At 36.6% G+C, this 17,058-nt stretch overlaps 2 protein-coding genes and 1 long non-coding RNA gene across 3 annotated transcripts; 1 reads left to right on the forward strand and 2 right to left on the reverse strand.

Moving 5' to 3' along the window:
• The first annotated feature begins 307 nt into the window (after positions 1-307).
• LOC107831008 (uncharacterized) lies at positions 308-2,613 on the forward strand. The gene is made up of 4 exons (XM_016658721.2): positions 308-542; positions 678-733; positions 2,268-2,334; positions 2,423-2,613. The coding sequence occupies exons 1-4, from the start codon at positions 417-419 to the stop codon at positions 2,501-2,503; spliced, it is 330 nt and encodes a 109-aa protein (XP_016514207.1). The 5' UTR covers positions 308-416; the 3' UTR covers positions 2,504-2,613.
• Positions 2,535-3,173, reverse strand: LOC142174800 (uncharacterized). Its single transcript, XR_012703867.1, has 2 exons — positions 3,053-3,173; positions 2,535-2,955 (listed from the first exon to the last, which is right to left on the reverse strand). It is a non-coding gene; the product is annotated as an uncharacterized LOC142174800 (long non-coding RNA).
• Position 3,174: 1 nt separating this feature from the next.
• LOC107831007 (uncharacterized) lies at positions 3,175-11,774 on the reverse strand. Its single transcript, XM_016658720.2, has 13 exons — positions 10,458-11,774; positions 9,759-10,170; positions 8,991-9,636; positions 8,646-8,686; positions 8,113-8,181; positions 5,972-6,072; positions 5,769-5,847; positions 5,454-5,552; positions 5,258-5,326; positions 5,086-5,135; positions 4,875-4,956; positions 4,408-4,502; positions 3,175-3,711 (listed from the first exon to the last, which is right to left on the reverse strand). Exons 1-13 carry the CDS (start codon positions 10,886-10,888, stop codon positions 3,585-3,587), a joined length of 2,301 nt encoding a protein of 766 aa, XP_016514206.1. The 5' UTR covers positions 10,889-11,774; the 3' UTR covers positions 3,175-3,584.
• Between the last annotated feature and the right edge of the window lie 5,284 nt (positions 11,775-17,058).

The following is a 17,058-nucleotide window of genomic DNA, read 5'->3' on the forward strand; positions in this document are numbered from 1 at the left end:
GAACTCCATAATCCTGCATATTATGCTGGAACTTTCCGTGTACTGGAGTTCCAACACAATATGCTAGAAGTTTATACACATGAGCTCCATAATCCAGCATATTATGCTATAACTTCCATGTTTCAGCAAAATAGTGGCTATTTTTCGATGATTTTACAAACTCTAGCTATTTTTCAATTACCAATCCAAAAACTGGTTATCCCGTGTTATTTTAACCAAAATATCCTATTTTTGCAAAAACTTTAGTATTACACCTCAAAGTCAAACAATAGTCCAAGAGAGCTTTTCAAAGCCCAAATACCAGATCCGGCCCATGGAATAACAGATCTTAGGGCTCCAATTACAATGGTGAACACTTTCTTCTCCACTCTCTGAAACTGAAAGAGAATCTGAAAGTCAAAGCAAAAAAAGTAAAAATGGAAGCGGGAGACGAAGCACTAGAGATGGTGGACTCAAAGGATTTGCAGCAGCAAAGCAAAGCCCTTGATAAGCTCACTGACCATGTCGAAGATCGTCAGCTCGATTCCTCTCGTGTTCAAACGGTACCGTTTTTTCACATCAAAATTCATTTTTTTACACGAATAGTTGCAATTTCGAATTTGCTTCAGTATATATATTTTTTGTATTTATTGACATTTTTTGGCTCAATTTTTAATGCTGAAAAATTGTGTCTTTAGGCTATGGCTTCAATTTATGCATCCAAGGAAGCTGATCTTCAAGCTATGAGGATGAGGTTTGTTCACTAATTAAGGGAAATTTGCACCTTTAGTCCCTGAGATATTGACAAATTTTGATTTTAGTCCTGATATCTGATATTAAGTATATTTACCATTGAATTAACCATAAAGTACACTTTTGATGGATCCCTCTACTTTTGAATTTTCAAAATTTAATGAATTATTAACTGTTAAACCATTCAGTTAGCCGTGTGCTATGTTAAATTTGTAATATTATTTCTTATTTGAAGGCAATATTGTTCTAAAAATAACCTATATGCAACATACTTTCTATATAAAAGACAAAACTCACACATTTAATTTACTTTAAGGTTAAACATACTTAGCCAAATATAACAAGGATCAAAATCAGAATTTATCAATAATTGAAGGATCAAAAGCGCATTTTATCCCTTCATTTAACTGTATTATTTTCAAATATTTTTACCAATAAAATTTTGTTATATGTATATATGTTTTGTTTTTATGCTGTTTCTAAATATATAGTGATTTAGTTGCTTGTGCTAATGAATGAGTATCTTGAGAATTACTATTTGGAGAGTCAAACAGTAATTTTCCTTAACAAAGACCCTTTCAAATATTTCTTAATAGTAGTATCTTTTATATAGATCATAACAATGTAAATTATATTTTAAAATTGATGCACTAATAATTAGGCTATAGCCTTTTCAAATCTTGGTAGCTGGGAAGTTGGTGGATGGGTTTGACTCTTAATAGTTTCTATCACTCAAACAAATACAAGCATCACATCATCTAAACTTTGAAGTACATTCAGAAGTTATTTCCTCTTTTTTTAAATAAGATTTACATATTTAAAAATTATAGTATTATAGTTTTTATAATTAAAACAGTAAGACTTTTTTGTAATCAGAGATAAAATAATTGTTTGATAGAGGCTGTTTGATTATATGATGATTGTTGTTAATCACTGAATCTCTTTTGTTAATCATACCCAAAATACTTCTTTGTTTATATGAAAGGTGTTTGTACTGTGCATTGAGTTGAATTTGTTGCTTCGTGAGAGTTGAAGAGTGTTCGACTATTTGGTAAGGTGAAGTTGCAATTCTCAAGTCCTTACGCGAAATTTGGGAAGCATTGCTTGTAAATTCCAATTTGGGTAACCTTATTATATAGATGAGCTGTCCACAAGTTTTTCCACATGGCCTTAGTTGATAACTTGATATGTGCAAGGGACTACGACTTAATCCAAAATAAATAATTGAATTTGTTTGAGATGTCTTCTCATACTTAAACTGAAAATGATAAGAGTGACAGAATGGTAGAGTGGAATTGTTGCCACAATCCACTAAGATTTAGTCTGTTGTCTCTCGGATCCGCAAAGGGAAAAAGACATATTAGGCACAAGTATATGACATTCATATAAACAGCAATATTACCTTTCCATATGTGTGCTTAGCTCTTGAATCTATTTCAGTGTCTTTTTCCTGCTCTGATAATGTCTCTAATGCTTCTTGTGAAATCTCAGTCCTTGATAAATTAGATGACATCAAGAATTTGTGTTCATTACAGGGAAAAGGAACTAGCTGCTGTTAAGATAAATGCTGCTGATATTGATATAATTGCAAATGAACTAGAGGTTGGTTTCCTCTTACATCTATACCTATTGTTTTCTGTTGGTTTATTTTAAGTCTCTCATGAGTCATGGTGTTTTAATTGTGGAATAGGTGGACAAGAAGGTTGCTGAAAGGACTTTGAGAGAACATAAAGGTGATGCTGTAGCTGCAATAAGGCATTTGCTGAATTAATGTAATGCAAAAGATAAGAGAATCAGTACCAGAAATTTTTGTTTTCATTCCGAAATGTATTAACAAAGAGACTATGAAATGTTTATGCTACGTCGATTGGTCATTGCTAATACTGAAGGGAAAAATTAAACGTGTGAGATAGTGAGCAAGTTCGAGGGAAATCTTGGTTTTCTTAGGACTTGATCTCTAAGGTTGCCCTTTTTCCATTCCATATTCAGCTCTTGGAATAGAGCTATCCAAAATGTTGTGAAGTATATGTGAAATTACTTACGGGTATGGCCTAGCAATCAATAAAGTAGGTCAATACCATGGGAAACCAAGTTCAAATTGCAGCAGAGAAATAATGCTTGGTTGGCCTTTTCCATTTCCATAAGCGTAGATTTACTCGGTGCTTGTACTGGTGTAAGGTAGCAGGTCTCTAGTGATAGTCGAGTTGCTTGACTCGAACACCGCTGTTAAAAAAAGAAAGAAAAACAGAAAACGTATACTGAATCCCCAAATGCATTAGGTTGGTACTTTTGAGGATGAGAGTCTCTGTTACAGACTCACCTTGCTAAACTTCAATGAGACTTAAAAAGAGTATCACTTCGTTGGCTACTGCCTTGTGTGGTGCCCTAGACAAACAAATTTAAGGTTGCATTCAAAGGAGCAACAGCAAAGATCAGAAAATAAATAACTTCTAAGACTTAAATGTACTAACTTGAACACTAATTTTTCATTCAATATACAAGTATTTGAATGCCGTAACCATATAAAACACACAGTGATTTAAGCGGAATTCACTTCACACCACAAGACATTTAACGATGCAAACTGTGAATTCACTGAACAGAATCATGTTAGAACTCATGTAGTCACCGACTGACTCAACTAATCCATTAAAAGAGCAGCTGTTTTTTCTCTACCAGACTTCCTTATAATAACAGCCATCCTGTCATTTTTGCCTCTGGAATTAGGATCCGACAACACAAGCCATTTGTGTGCTCTGTCTGACCAACTTTCACGAGACAGCCATAACACTTTGAAGAGTTAGCAATGCATCTCCTAGCAATCTTCAGATGAAACTCAAGCACAAATGTATTTACTGTTCCTTCTGGCTGCTATCTCCCCCAGCATTACGTGCTGTCTGCGCCTGAATAAGATACTGCCTCTGCAAATCCTTAAGTTTCTCCACTAGTTCTTGAAATGAAGGCCGGGATTGTGGCTCACTGAGTTGGACAAAACAGTAAGGTCGTTTATCAGCTCAGTTGAAAAGAAGGTTTCTTTTATCAGTAAGATAGCAGTTCAGTTCAAATGATGAGTGAAGTTAACGTGACTAAAAGCAAAAATGGTTGCCGCATCCAAGGGTGTGACGTGGCATCCAATGAAGTAGGTGAAGACCATGAGAGATAAGGGTTCAAATTCCAGTATAAACAAAAAAAACTATGTTATTTCTTCCTAGACTAAGTTTGGTAGGTAAAGGACCACCCTGTGCTGGTGGAGGGTAGCAGGTAGTCGGTGAAATAGTCGAGCTGCACAAGCTGTCCCCAACGCCATAGTAATAGGAAAAATAATGGTTGCTGCCAAATTGATCAAGTCATTGGATAAGCTTATCTAAAAATTTAGTCGAGAGAATCAAATTCAGCCAATAATACTTATTAGTCACTTCTAAATAAAATGCATTGGACTCCAACCTCCTTTTCCTAAAATGGTTTCATTACTAACCATATTATTAAAACCTTCAATGTCACGAACATCAGTCTGGTTTGCTAAGGACTATTCTGCTATAACTTAAGAAGTCCTCCAAATGATGATAAGAATAATTCATAATCTTCAGCACATGTTTTTGACATGACAATATATTCCTCAAGGCTATTTTCTTCAAGAAAACAAATTATGATGGCAGAATGAACAAAGATGCAAACCTATGCCAACAGCTCTCGATTATAGAAGCCCATTGTGGATTAACATTCTTCGGGATATCTAACCGCTGATTCATGAATCCTACAGCTCCAACCACCTGCAATCAACTCCAACAAGTTATTCTCTATGTACCATAATATGATGAAAAATTATCCATTTTTATCTTTTACTTTTTGTACACATAAGGAGCGGGCTCTCTTTACCAGGGGCGTAGGCACCTTGTCTTCGTCGAATCTTGTTCGTAAATATGTATGACTAGATAATAAGAAAAATAAAAATATTGGGTACAAATATAAAAATGACACCGCTTGCTGTAATGGTAAATATTCATTTGTTCACTTTTTCAACTGTTGACACCGCTAATGATAATTCCTGCTATGCCACTGCTTTTCATCGACTTGAGCCAGAATCCAGATAACTGAATATTATGGAATGTTGTCCAAGTGTGATCTCAGGAAGATGAAAATACCTGCATTGAGTTGAGGCTATCCCAAGGGATTTTTTCAGTGGCAAGCTCCCATAGAATCACTCCAAAACTGTATACATCAGACCTAAATGCACATCCAAAGAAGGATCGATATAATCAAAATACACAGGAATCTGCATAAAAATGCATATATATGTGTGTGTGTGTGTGTGTGTGTGTGTGTGTGTGTGTGTGTATCTCATAGATCACATACTTCTCATCAGCAGGTTCATTGCGAAGAACTTCTGGAGCCATCCATTGAGGCTGCAGGAGAATTAAGGTAGGAAGTGATATAAGTCAGTTGAAGTGCAAACAACATAATAGGTGACTAAAATAGCTCATATTGATACAGTAAGATAAAGAGTTCCTGAGTTCAAGCTGAATACCGTTCCTTTACCCGTCTTTGTTGCTAGATATGTTTCATGTTTAAGACGTGACAGACCAAAATCCCCAACCTATCGATATTTGCATGGTGAGAATTTTTTCAACGTATTAAAAAGTAAAAACTCTGTAGTAATAGACACTCAGGAGATTGGTAAGAAAGAGAAAAAAAAATGACGGTCAAATGAAATGAAGCCAAACCTTAACAGTCCAGTTCCTGTCCACAAGAAGATTTGAAGACTTCAAGTCGCGATGAACTATAGGAGGATTAAGATGATGAAGATAGTTCACACCACGAGCCTGAATGAAGTAGCAAAAGAAAAACATGATGGTTAACCTAAGAGACAAAATATTATAGTACTAATAGAAAGTATTAGATGATCAGTCACACATGAAGGAAAAAAGACAAGCAAAAAATAAAAAGGAAAAGAATATGGGCAAATCCGCTAAAAATAATGGATGCTACTCTTGGTAATTGTTAATATAACTGGTATTACAGATCTCCTAGGAACTTACTATGTCTAAAGCCATATGGACCCGCCGTCTCCATTCTAATTTGGATGAGTTCCTCTGTAATAGCCTGAACAAACTTCCCCTGCAATAACGGAAAAGGTGAAATGGTTTATCAGTTACACACGAACAAGACTGATGCAGTCACAAAGACTAGGAGCAAAACAACGTGAACAGGTTATTCAGTACGAAGAAGGAAGAGGATTTACCGTGGCAGGAACTCTGTGACAATGCAGAGGCGTTCAGGTGAAGTTACTGCACCCATGAAAAGAAGAATATTTGGATGTCGAAGTCGTTTCATAAGGGAAACCTTCAAAAAAAGTAAGCACAAGGCCCGTCAGAGATGCTCTCATTGTACTAATTAATAAGTGAAAAAAGCATTAAATCTAAGTCTCCATGCACTAATATTAGGCACAAGAACCTTTCCCAAGACGAATTATGCATGAGCCTTCTCATTGTAGAACTATTTTCTGTGGCAATTATCCTCTAATACAAAATCAGAAAGCAAGGAGGAACTCCAAGTGGAAGTTGATCGAAATTTATAGAATGCAAAAGATACACTCAGTTGAGCAGGACCAAGACGGAATACTTGGAGTGCAAGTTCGGTACCCAGGAAGGGGATATGGAGGTGAGGCTTGATATGCAAGTCATCCCCAAGAGAGGTAGTTTCAAGTATCTTGGATCTATGATACAAGGTAACGGGGAGATTTATGAAGATGTCACGCATCGTATCGGAGCAGGATGGATGAAGTGGAGGCTCACTTCCAGTGTCTTGTGTGATAAGAATGTGCCGCTGAGACTTAAAGGTAAGTTCTACAAGGTTGTAGTTAGACCGACTATGTTGTATGGAGCAGAGTGTTGGTCGGTCAAGAACTCTCATACCCAGAAGCTAAAAGTAGTTGAGATGAGGATGTTGAGCTGGATGTGTGGGCATACCCGGTTGGATATTATTAGGAATGAAGTTATTCGGGAAAAGGTGGGAGTAGCCCCTGTGGAGGATAAGATACGGGAGCCAGGAGGCTAGGTTGAGATGGTTCGGGCATGTTAAGAGGAGAAGTATAGAAGTCCCAATTAGAAGGTGCGAGCGGTTAGCCTCGGTAGGTAGCAGGAGGGGTAGAGGTAGGCCTAAGAAGTCTTGGAGAGAGGTTATTTGGTGGGACATGGAGCAACTGGAGCTGACTGAGGACATGGCCCTAGACAGGAGGGTGTGGAGGTCAAAGATTATGATAGAAGGTTCGTAGGTAGTCGAGTGTTTCTCTTTGTGTTACTCAGTTCGCTAGCATTAGTGTTAGTATGATATCTTTTATCCATAGATGGCTATTACTACCTAGAGTTTGACTGCATTCTTGGATTCAATCTCATTTCATCTTGTTGTTATTCCTACTTGTTGCAATTACCTTTTCTTTTTCAGTCGTTCTCTAGCCGAGGGTCTATCGAAAACAGCCTCTCTGCCCTTCCAGGGGTAGGGGTAAGGCTGCGTACATCTTACCCTCCCTATACCTTATTTGTGGTTGTTGTTGTAAAAGATACACTCGGAACTAATGGATGATGTGATTCTACAGACAAACCAAGACCCAAGCAAGACAGTTCCAAGACAGACAGCTCCCAATCGGTATACCTTGTTTAAGAGCATAGGGCTTCAAAAGTGATGTGGAGCGTAATGGCAGGGGGTTAAGGACTTTGATTCTCTGTTAGCATTTAACAAATAATTTTACCACTTTTTAACGTACTACTCTTACTGATATTTTAATTTCAACTACTACCTTGCCGTGTTAGTATAGACTTAGTTTTGCATTGTGAATTGTGATAGTTCTAATGAGCTAGGAAGACAGTATTTTTTTTAAACACATTTAGCTCTCATCATTTGCAGATTTCTGTTCGCATTAGTGCTGCATCAACTGGTTCATACACTAAGATAGTTCAAATTTTCCAGAAATCTCATTGATATAGAGCAAACAAAAAGCTCTTCTTAGTGCTCGTTGAGTATCTTCCTGTTTTGTCCTCTTTAACAATTCAAGGCATATAATGACAATACATTGCTGGATTCGAGTCACGCCGGAGGGGAAGTGTGGAAACACTATAGATCCTCCTAATTGGGAGGGAATTTTTTGGAAATAAAAAAACTACGATCCCAAACAAGTTGGGGTCGGCGATATGAATCCTCATTTCTTTCTTTAAGTCAACTCAATCATATCATCATCATTACCAGAATCCAAGACCTTATTAGCGGTAAAATAACTGGAAAGGCCATCATTGTGACTGTCATATAGTTTAAAGTTCTATGGAGAAACAATACTCGATCAGGGGGGGAAAAAGCATTTAATGACATATTTATGAGAAACAAACTAACCTCCTGTTTGAAAGAATATATCACTTCATCGGAATACTCTTGCTTGGAAAATACTTTAACAGCGACATCCTACACAACAAAGACACCATTATGCTTTTTGGATAAAGCTAAGGCATACAGACATCATAATGCTACAAAGGAGAACCAGGGCAGTCACCTTTTTTATCTGGGTGTTCCCTCTAGAAAAACAGATAGTAGTAACAGTGTATGAGGAACCTCATGTAATATACAACACTAATACTGGCTTAGAGAAATACTTCGACATCGCCCATATGAGAGGACCAAGAAATCAGAATTTAGCTCTTGTGTTTCAGGCTATAAGCATAGGCTTCCGGAGCAAATGATACTTACAAATGTATATTTGAACAAACGATATGTTATACAATGACATCTAATCAACATTGTAGTATGTTTAGAAATACTTACAAATTATTGCTTATAAGATTCTTTCTGCGGGAAATTTAATGAACGGTAGAGGCCAAAAACTCTTGGCAGAGAAAAAACTGTAACAAAAGAAGAGGCAAAGAACATACCGATCCATACCACAGCCCATGATAAACAGTTCCACAAGAACCTAGAGAAACACAGTTCAAAGGAAGTGAGAATTAAGAAGTAAAAGAGAAGGCGGTAAAAATTGTCAAATACATAAGAATATCATAGCTATAAAGCTGGTATGGATTATTCGTTGTGAAATTAACGTGTGAAGTTGACTACTAACTTCTGGTTATTGTGCACAACAGAAGCATCTATAATGGCTGGAAAATAGAAATTTAAAGTAAATTACATCCTTGCCTGATACCAAAAGATTCTACGATCAAGTTTGGAATAACTGATAGACTTGTTTTTGACAATTCACCTGTAAAAGGAATTCAGCATACCTTCTCCAATCTGTTCTCCAATTGTTAAGTCCTCCCACAAGATTTCGTAGTCCAGGCTGTCAGTATCCATGTCCACCTTATTAACAGCAGTACTGCTGGTGCTTCCAAAGCTACTAACGCTGCTTGTACTGTTGACATTAAATGAAGACGACCAGGATCCAGTAGCTTCATTGGTGGTTGTCCGGTTAGTATCAATAGACTGATTCTCTGGTTTCAATGCATTATAACTGTTACTGCGATTCAACTCATTGTCTTGGTCATTGTTTAGCCAAGGCCATACAAATCGCGTAGTCCTTGCTTCTGACGCTTCTTGCTCGTTGCCTTTCCATGGCCATGATAAGCTCTTCCTCGCCATCCATGCCTCTGCCTTCAAGGTGATGATCTTAGAAATCCCTTGTTTACCCTCACTCTCATCCACAGAATCTCTTGAAAGATCAGAGAATACTCCAAAAGGAGAAGGGTGAACATCTCCCCTAGGCGTACTTGCTCCACTTGAGTTTGCATCCTCCCTGTGATCTGAGACTGAGAGAGTAGCCTCAGAAAATGCATGGTCAGAATAATGACTATCTCCACTTCCACCTTCACGAAGCACGATGTTCTCTCCTGTCTTTATTTTTGACTTAACCTTGTTGCTCACCTTTGAGGCCTGTTATGAGGTTTCGTCATGTCAGCATATGCCCATCCTTGTATACACTATACAGACAGTAAAGGAAACCAAATGAAAGCAAAAGAAAATCAGCCAGCTAACCAAACAAAGACAGTACTAACCAAATTAGATATTTTGGAGGCGATTGAAACTTGCAGAGGCTGCTGGGGATCATTTCCAAGTTTGGAAGAAGCAAGGGTTCTGGCTCTAAATCTTGTATCAGCTTCCAACTGTGTTACTCCCATCGATGCAAGACCTGTTTCTTGAAAAGGCCGCATATCACTCGATACACAAATAACACCGAGCAATGTACCATCATCATCATAAAAAGGGGTATCGGTAGCAACGACTACGAATCTATCCCCTCTCTTATTCTTAACTGGAAACTGTCCAGTCCAACTCTCACCCCTTAGCACTCGGTATACAATGTTATTAGCAATATTGTGATCCTGAGCATCCGTTAGGAGCTCAATGAGATCTTGTCCAAGAGCTTCTGCAGCAGAATAACCATATAGTTTTTCAGCGGTTCGATTCCTGTGCAACAACGGCTCAAATTACATTCCTATATTGATAACACTGAACAAACATGACAAACACCAATCAAAGTCTAACTAAGGCCAAATAAAATGTTCTTACCTATTTGCACAAAGTTTTTAGTGTTCAATACTGCAACTATGGACTAGCCAACTAAGAAAATCAACTCAGATAATCACAGGACACAAGCTCAATCTTTCCAACCCCACTTCTTTTCTCACTCAAGTCCTAACGGACGAAAGGAAAATGAAAAGGCAAAAGATAAGAAGTACATTTCAATTACTCACCAGTAAATTATATGACCATTGAGATCAAATATATGCACTGCTTGTCCCATTGACTGTAATATATTCAAATACTGTCTATCAGTAAATTTCACTGCAGCAGGGCTTCCACCATTACCATTGTCTCTCTCACCTTTACTACTACTCTCTCTTTGCAATGGTGACGAATGGCGGAAAGAGGTTGAACCCCTTTTCCACATAACAGCACCACCATCAAAGCCACCGCCACTGCCACCCCTAAGACGAGGCGGCCTTTGTGGTGAGATTGAGTGGGACCTTTGTCTATGTGATCTCTGATCATCAGAAATCATGAGCTTAGATATCTCCTGCTTCATCTGGGCATGACCTGCCTCCAGTTCTTTAATCTTCTTTAACAGCTCCTCAGCTGGTGGTGTTGGTCCTTGAGCTGATGCAGTATTATTATTATTATCCATTTCAATCCAAGATTCCAAGATTGATCAAACCCCAACTTCGGATTAAAGAACCAATAGGATACTAAAAACAAACAAAAAAACAATAGGATTTATCTATGACTAATTTCACTAACTCCCACTATATATATGTCTAAATAGCCATATATAAATCAATATCTGCAAACTTGAAGTGCATTTCTTGTTGAAAATGAATAAAACGGTTGCCCTTTGAGTTCAAGAAACCACCTTTTTCAGCTCTATCTTACACACACACACTCTTTATTTCCTATGTTTGGATCTATGACTAATTGCAACTGCTACCCCATACAGAAATCAATATATGCAAATTTGCAAGTTCATTTTGTAGATGAAATCATGAAAATGGTCAGCCTTTAAGTTCAAGAAGCCACTTTTTCATCTCTCTCTCCCTCTCTCTCTCTCTCCATCTCTCTCTCTCTCTAGGTATGGACCTATGACTAATTTGTCTTGATACCCCCACTATATAACTGTTTCTATATAGCCATAAGAAAATCAATATTTGCAAAATTGGAGCTCATTTCTTGCTAAAAATGCACAAAAATTGACACCCTTTGAGTTCAAGAAACCAACTTTTCAGCTCTCTCTCTCTCTCTCTTCTTACTTTCTATGTATGGATCTATGACTAATTGCACTAAAACCCAACTATATTTTTTTCTATGTAATCATATAGAAATAAAAAAGGAGTTCATTTCTAGCTGAAAAATGCACATAAATGGACGCCCTTTTCAGCTCTTTCTCTCTCTTCTTACTTTCTCTCTCCTCTTCTTTGTTTTTTTTTTCTTCTTTCATTGCCTTCTTTTTCTCTCTCCTCCTTCAACTTGAGTTACAGAATTTTTGTTTATAGCTATGACCGCCAAGTGATTTAATCCTACTCTCAAATGAAGGGCGTTTGGTAAACGCGCCATAACAACCAATGATAATGATAATTTTGGATTTTATATGGTGGAGGAGGTTAACGATAGAATTATGTGCGTGAAAATGAGAACTTACTTTTGTTTTTCTGTTTTTTTTTCTATTGCCTTTTTTTTTTCTCTTAAAATTTTTATCCAGAGTCCAATATTCGCATCGATTAATTTAAATTTGCGACAATAAGGTTCATTAAAAGAAAATACTTTATATCTAAAAGCATGGAGGCGCGAAGAAATCATATTCATCTATTTTAACATTTTTACATTACTATACGTTTATTACCTAATTATTGTTATTGTTTATTTATTGCACTATTTTTACTGTTCTTGAGTCAAGCATTTTTCGGTAATAACCTATTTACCTTCGCGAGGTAAGGGTAAGATCGTACACATTGTCCTTTCCCACTATAAAATTTCATTCAGACTTGTTATTGTTGTTGTTAGTTGTTTACTTTACTTTTATAAAAATTGATATATTTGTGATGTATCTCATTGAAATGATTGTTATTTTATGTACATATTTAACTTAGCATTGAAGTTTTTATTTCTTTCTTGAATATATCCAGTCAAATATTTATAACATATTAGGATGGAGGAAGTATAAATCACAACCTTTTTATTGCAATAGTGTTATTTTTTTGTTAGAATAAAATAATGTTTAGGTTAAAAAACAAATATTAAAAAAATATAAAACGGAAATAGACCCCCCAAAATATCTCTAAGCAAATATAAAGTCCTCATATAATAATTTAAATAAAGCTAAGTCCAACAACAGTTGTCCTTTATGAATGTACATTTAATTTGATTTAATTTGATTACGTAGAGTGCACCTAATTCCCAAATTATTGTTTCTGCCCACAGCAATGGCAAGTTTTTGTATATTAAATGGAAAAAAAAAACAAAGAAAATAATAGAAGTGGTAAGCTGAGTAGATGGATAAAGTTTTGACAGTTCAACAAAGTTATGTCAAAGGTTGGATAAGATAAGTTATACCACAAAAGGTATTTGTTGTGGGACAAATATGATCTGTCCACTCTTAATTTGATGTTTCGGATTCAAACCATGAAAATGAATCCTTTTTTTTTTGTTGATATAGAACGTTTTCTCCTTGAATGAGCTTTGCGCGGTAACAACAACAACATATTCAGTGTAATTTTATATGTGGGGTCTGAGAAGGGTAATGTGTACACAGACCTTACCTCACTCTTACCTTGTGAAGATATAGAGATTGTTCCGATAGACTGGATAATTGTTTCTGATAGACTAGATGACTTTTTCCGATAAACTGGACCGTGCGCGTCGTGAATCCAAATTAATTGGGACCACAATACAATACCGAGCACCTAGTCCAAAAGAATTATGTAAGTTATGCAAAAGAAAAATATATTTCAATAGGAAGTCTTCTTTTTGATGAAAATAGCACGGGTTGTGAAGTTTTCGGACTGGTAATTGAAAAATAGTTAGCATTTGCAAAGTTATTGAGAAATAACCACTATTTTACTGCACCAGCATAATATACTGGAGATTGGTGCACCTATGTATGAACTTCCAGTATATTATGCTGGAACTCCGGTATATTATGCTGGAACTCCAATATATTATGTTGAAAATTCACATGTAAAAAAATCGAACTTCAGTATATTATGCTGGAATATTTTTCGAATTTTAAACAGTGTTTCTTTCAGATTTATCTTTATATGAAAAGTGACTAAATTTCGGTTATTTTTAAAATTATGCCTCTTTTTCAATTACCACTTATAAATCTGGCTATTTTTTAATTTCATACTCCCTTTTATTTAACATGTTTGTAGGATAACTTTTTAGAGTATTGGTTTTTTGGAGATTGAATTATTTCCTTTCATGTGGAAGCATTTTGGTTCCATAATGGTAATGTATATCTTGTTTCTAAATGCATTTTGTCCCTTTTCCCCTTTGTTTAGGGAAAGTGGGAAAAGGCAATGGTTTTCCATAGATCTCTTTATTTCCCTATCTCTCTTTGTGCATTGCTTCACAAAGACACACAAGTCAATATCAAAGTAACGGTCAAGTTTTCTGCGTGTGACCTTTACGTCAGTAGTTCAAGCCGTAGAATCAGCCACTAATGCTTATATTAGGGTATGTTGCCTATATCACACCCCCTTAGGATATAGCTCTTAATCCAAACCTTGTGTTAACCCGAATGTTTTTCCACCGAGCTATGCTACATTCTTTTATATCTTTTTAGAACGAGTCCTAAACTTTTTCTTGGATATTTTGTATGATTATTTTGTTAAATAAAAATATTAAGGATTATAGTAGGATGGATATAATCCCTTCTTCATTAATAAGATGTCTCAAATTCGAACCTTCGGAATGAATAAAAATTTGTTGGGGAAAGTTTTTCCTTTTAAAAGGCTTTACGCACCGCGAATTCAGATTAATCAGGTTCCAATATGGATATCGAACATTGTTCGGAAAACCAATTTTTATGAAACAAGGATATAAAGCAACTAATTATTATTTTAATCTTAATTTGTAAACGAAGATATTTATTAATATATAACGTTTGACTTGAACCGGTCCTTAAGAGTTACATTACGCAAAATTGAGTTGAAAATTATCAATAAAAGCAACTGATATTTTCTATCCATAATATTCTTAGTTAATTTATTTTTTGGTTTATTACTTTCCGCCTAACGAATTTGGATTCACGCTGGGAAGTCTCATTTGAAGGTAAAGTGCTCTTTATCAGAGACGATTCTACTTTTAAGGCATAAACCCGATACATGTAATTAAACATGGATGAATATGTTTATTTAAAGACAAATGAGAATAGACAAAATAGGCAAAATACTATATGTGTCACGACCCAAACTGAAGGGCCATGACTAGCACCCGACCACACTTGCCGAGCACCAACGTACATTTCATCTAACCTTCATTATTATCTTTTAAGGCTGACGAGATCAATATAAATGGTAGACCTAGATCATGGACAACCAGCAATAAAATATGATGGCATGCATATACATAGCAGAGGATGACCAGACAATCAAGAAACTACATATAAGGTATGAGCTACCACGCTACCATGAAAAACTATACAACAAAAACTAGCCGACAAGGCATACCAAACTATACATGAGCCGACACCTGTCTATGAGCCTCTAAAAGAACATAAGTGTTACAACATAGCCGGAACAGGGCCCCGACATACCCATAATGTCTATAACAAAAATTGCATACCAAGACCAAGGCAAGTCCGGAGAAGGGATCTCGCCAATCACCGCTGAACTGGACAGTCTACTGTGGTGGGGGAGCTGCACCTACCTGTCTATCAGGACCTGCAGCACGACATGCAGCGTCCACAAATAAAAGGACGTCAGTACGAATAAAGTACTGAGTATGTAAGGCAAGGAACCATAAATACGATCAGTAATGTAAGCAAGGATAGAGAATATACAACCTGTAACATCTTAGTACCTCTGAGGGCTACTTACATGAAATGCATGATACATATGTATAAATACATAAACCTTTAAAGCATTCGCCTCTGTGGGCATCATCATCATCATATCGTACCCGGCCATAATAGGCTCGGTAGAATCGTACCCGGCCACGTGGAGCTCGGTAAAACCCAATTGATCAGTGGTTGCACAATAGGTGTCGTACCCGGCCAACTATAGCGTGGCTCGGTAGAGTAAAATAGATACATATATATAATGCATGCTCGACTCATGGAATCACATTCTAAACCTTTCGGAGTGACGTAAGGTCGGTATCCTCTGTACGCGTTATTAGGACTAACTCTTCACTATGAACCTTATAAGATTTAGGAAGTACGAACAACATTGATAACATAAGAATAAGAGAAGCAACATTAACATCAATCGTTCCATAAGAGGGAAAACAATGTAAGTACTGCTAGCTTCTAAGAGTAGAGTATCTTGGAAGCTCGTTCATTACATTATGTACAATCGGAGTCGTGCAAAAGAAGGAAAGGGATAGCCTCACATACCTTGTATATACTGCCCCAATCTCAAGCTATGCAATTGTCAAAACTCCTTAGTCTACAATAAGAGAAACGATACTATCGTTATCATTTAAGCGTCATAACTATTATGTATCGACCACAAACTATTTTACGATGAAACGGACAGCACCTCCCCTATATATATGACCTCACACCATTCAAAACAATCACCAAACAGCCCAAACATCATTAATAATAAACATATTGAGCCTCCCGAAATAGTCCACACACAGCCTAATCACTCCATACATACGACGACCACCGTAGTCGTGTCAAACAACCTGGAAATGTTACGAATAACTATCAGCCCATAAACCTACATATATATGGTGTTTCTCCACACCCTTCCTCCTCCAAAACTCCACAAGATAGTAGTAAAATACGCAGCCCAACAACAACGCAAAACAGTCCACAAAACAATAACACTACTACCAAACCTTTCGATATATATCTCACAAGTTCTAGCTTCAATGGCTTAGCCGCAACTTGGATAATCTTAAATACATATAGAGTAAGAGGTTCCTTACCTTTATACAGAAAGAACAACTCCAATTTGACCTTAAATTTCCAAGAAATATCCCTCCAATGCTGCCACAACAACAAAAAAATGAAACTAGCGATCAATTAGTGTTTTTCGGCAACTAGAATCACTTTAGAAGGCTTGAAATCACCTAGGATTAATATTAAGAACATTAGGGAGTATTTACAGAACATATACCCTTTAAAACAACCTCCCACACGAGTTGAAACGACACAAAAATGAGCAACAACAAGAAGAACAAGAGACTTACTAGCGCCACGGAATTCCCGACACTTGATTTGTGTTGTTTGCCCTTTTTTGGGTCTTGAATCTTGAGAGAACCTTGAGAGGATGTTCCTAGGGTTCTAAGTTCTGAAAATAGTGAAAAGAAATGACTAAAAACGGGTTGTGGTCATCCTATATAAGTCCAAATATCTTAAACCGACTTAGTGGGCCCCATAGAGAGGTGCTTGGCGCAGTCTCGCGAAAACGTGAATATATCTCTACTCCGAGATCGTATCGATGAACGGTTTAATGCGTTGGAAACTAGACTCATAGATCTTTAATTTGGTGGGTAGATCACCCCGTAATTCCTTGTAAATTATGAGAAAAGATTAGAAACATTTGACCTAATGTTTAAGTAAAATTATGAACCTAAGTTGCGACAACTTTTGTCGACTTTTGTTTCATAACTCGTTTGACTTCAAGACTT

This window comes from Nicotiana tabacum, chromosome 20 (assembly GCF_000715075.1).
Source record: "Nicotiana tabacum cultivar K326 chromosome 20, ASM71507v2, whole genome shotgun sequence".
In the NCBI taxonomy this organism is placed as follows: domain Eukaryota; kingdom Viridiplantae; phylum Streptophyta; class Magnoliopsida; order Solanales; family Solanaceae; genus Nicotiana; species Nicotiana tabacum.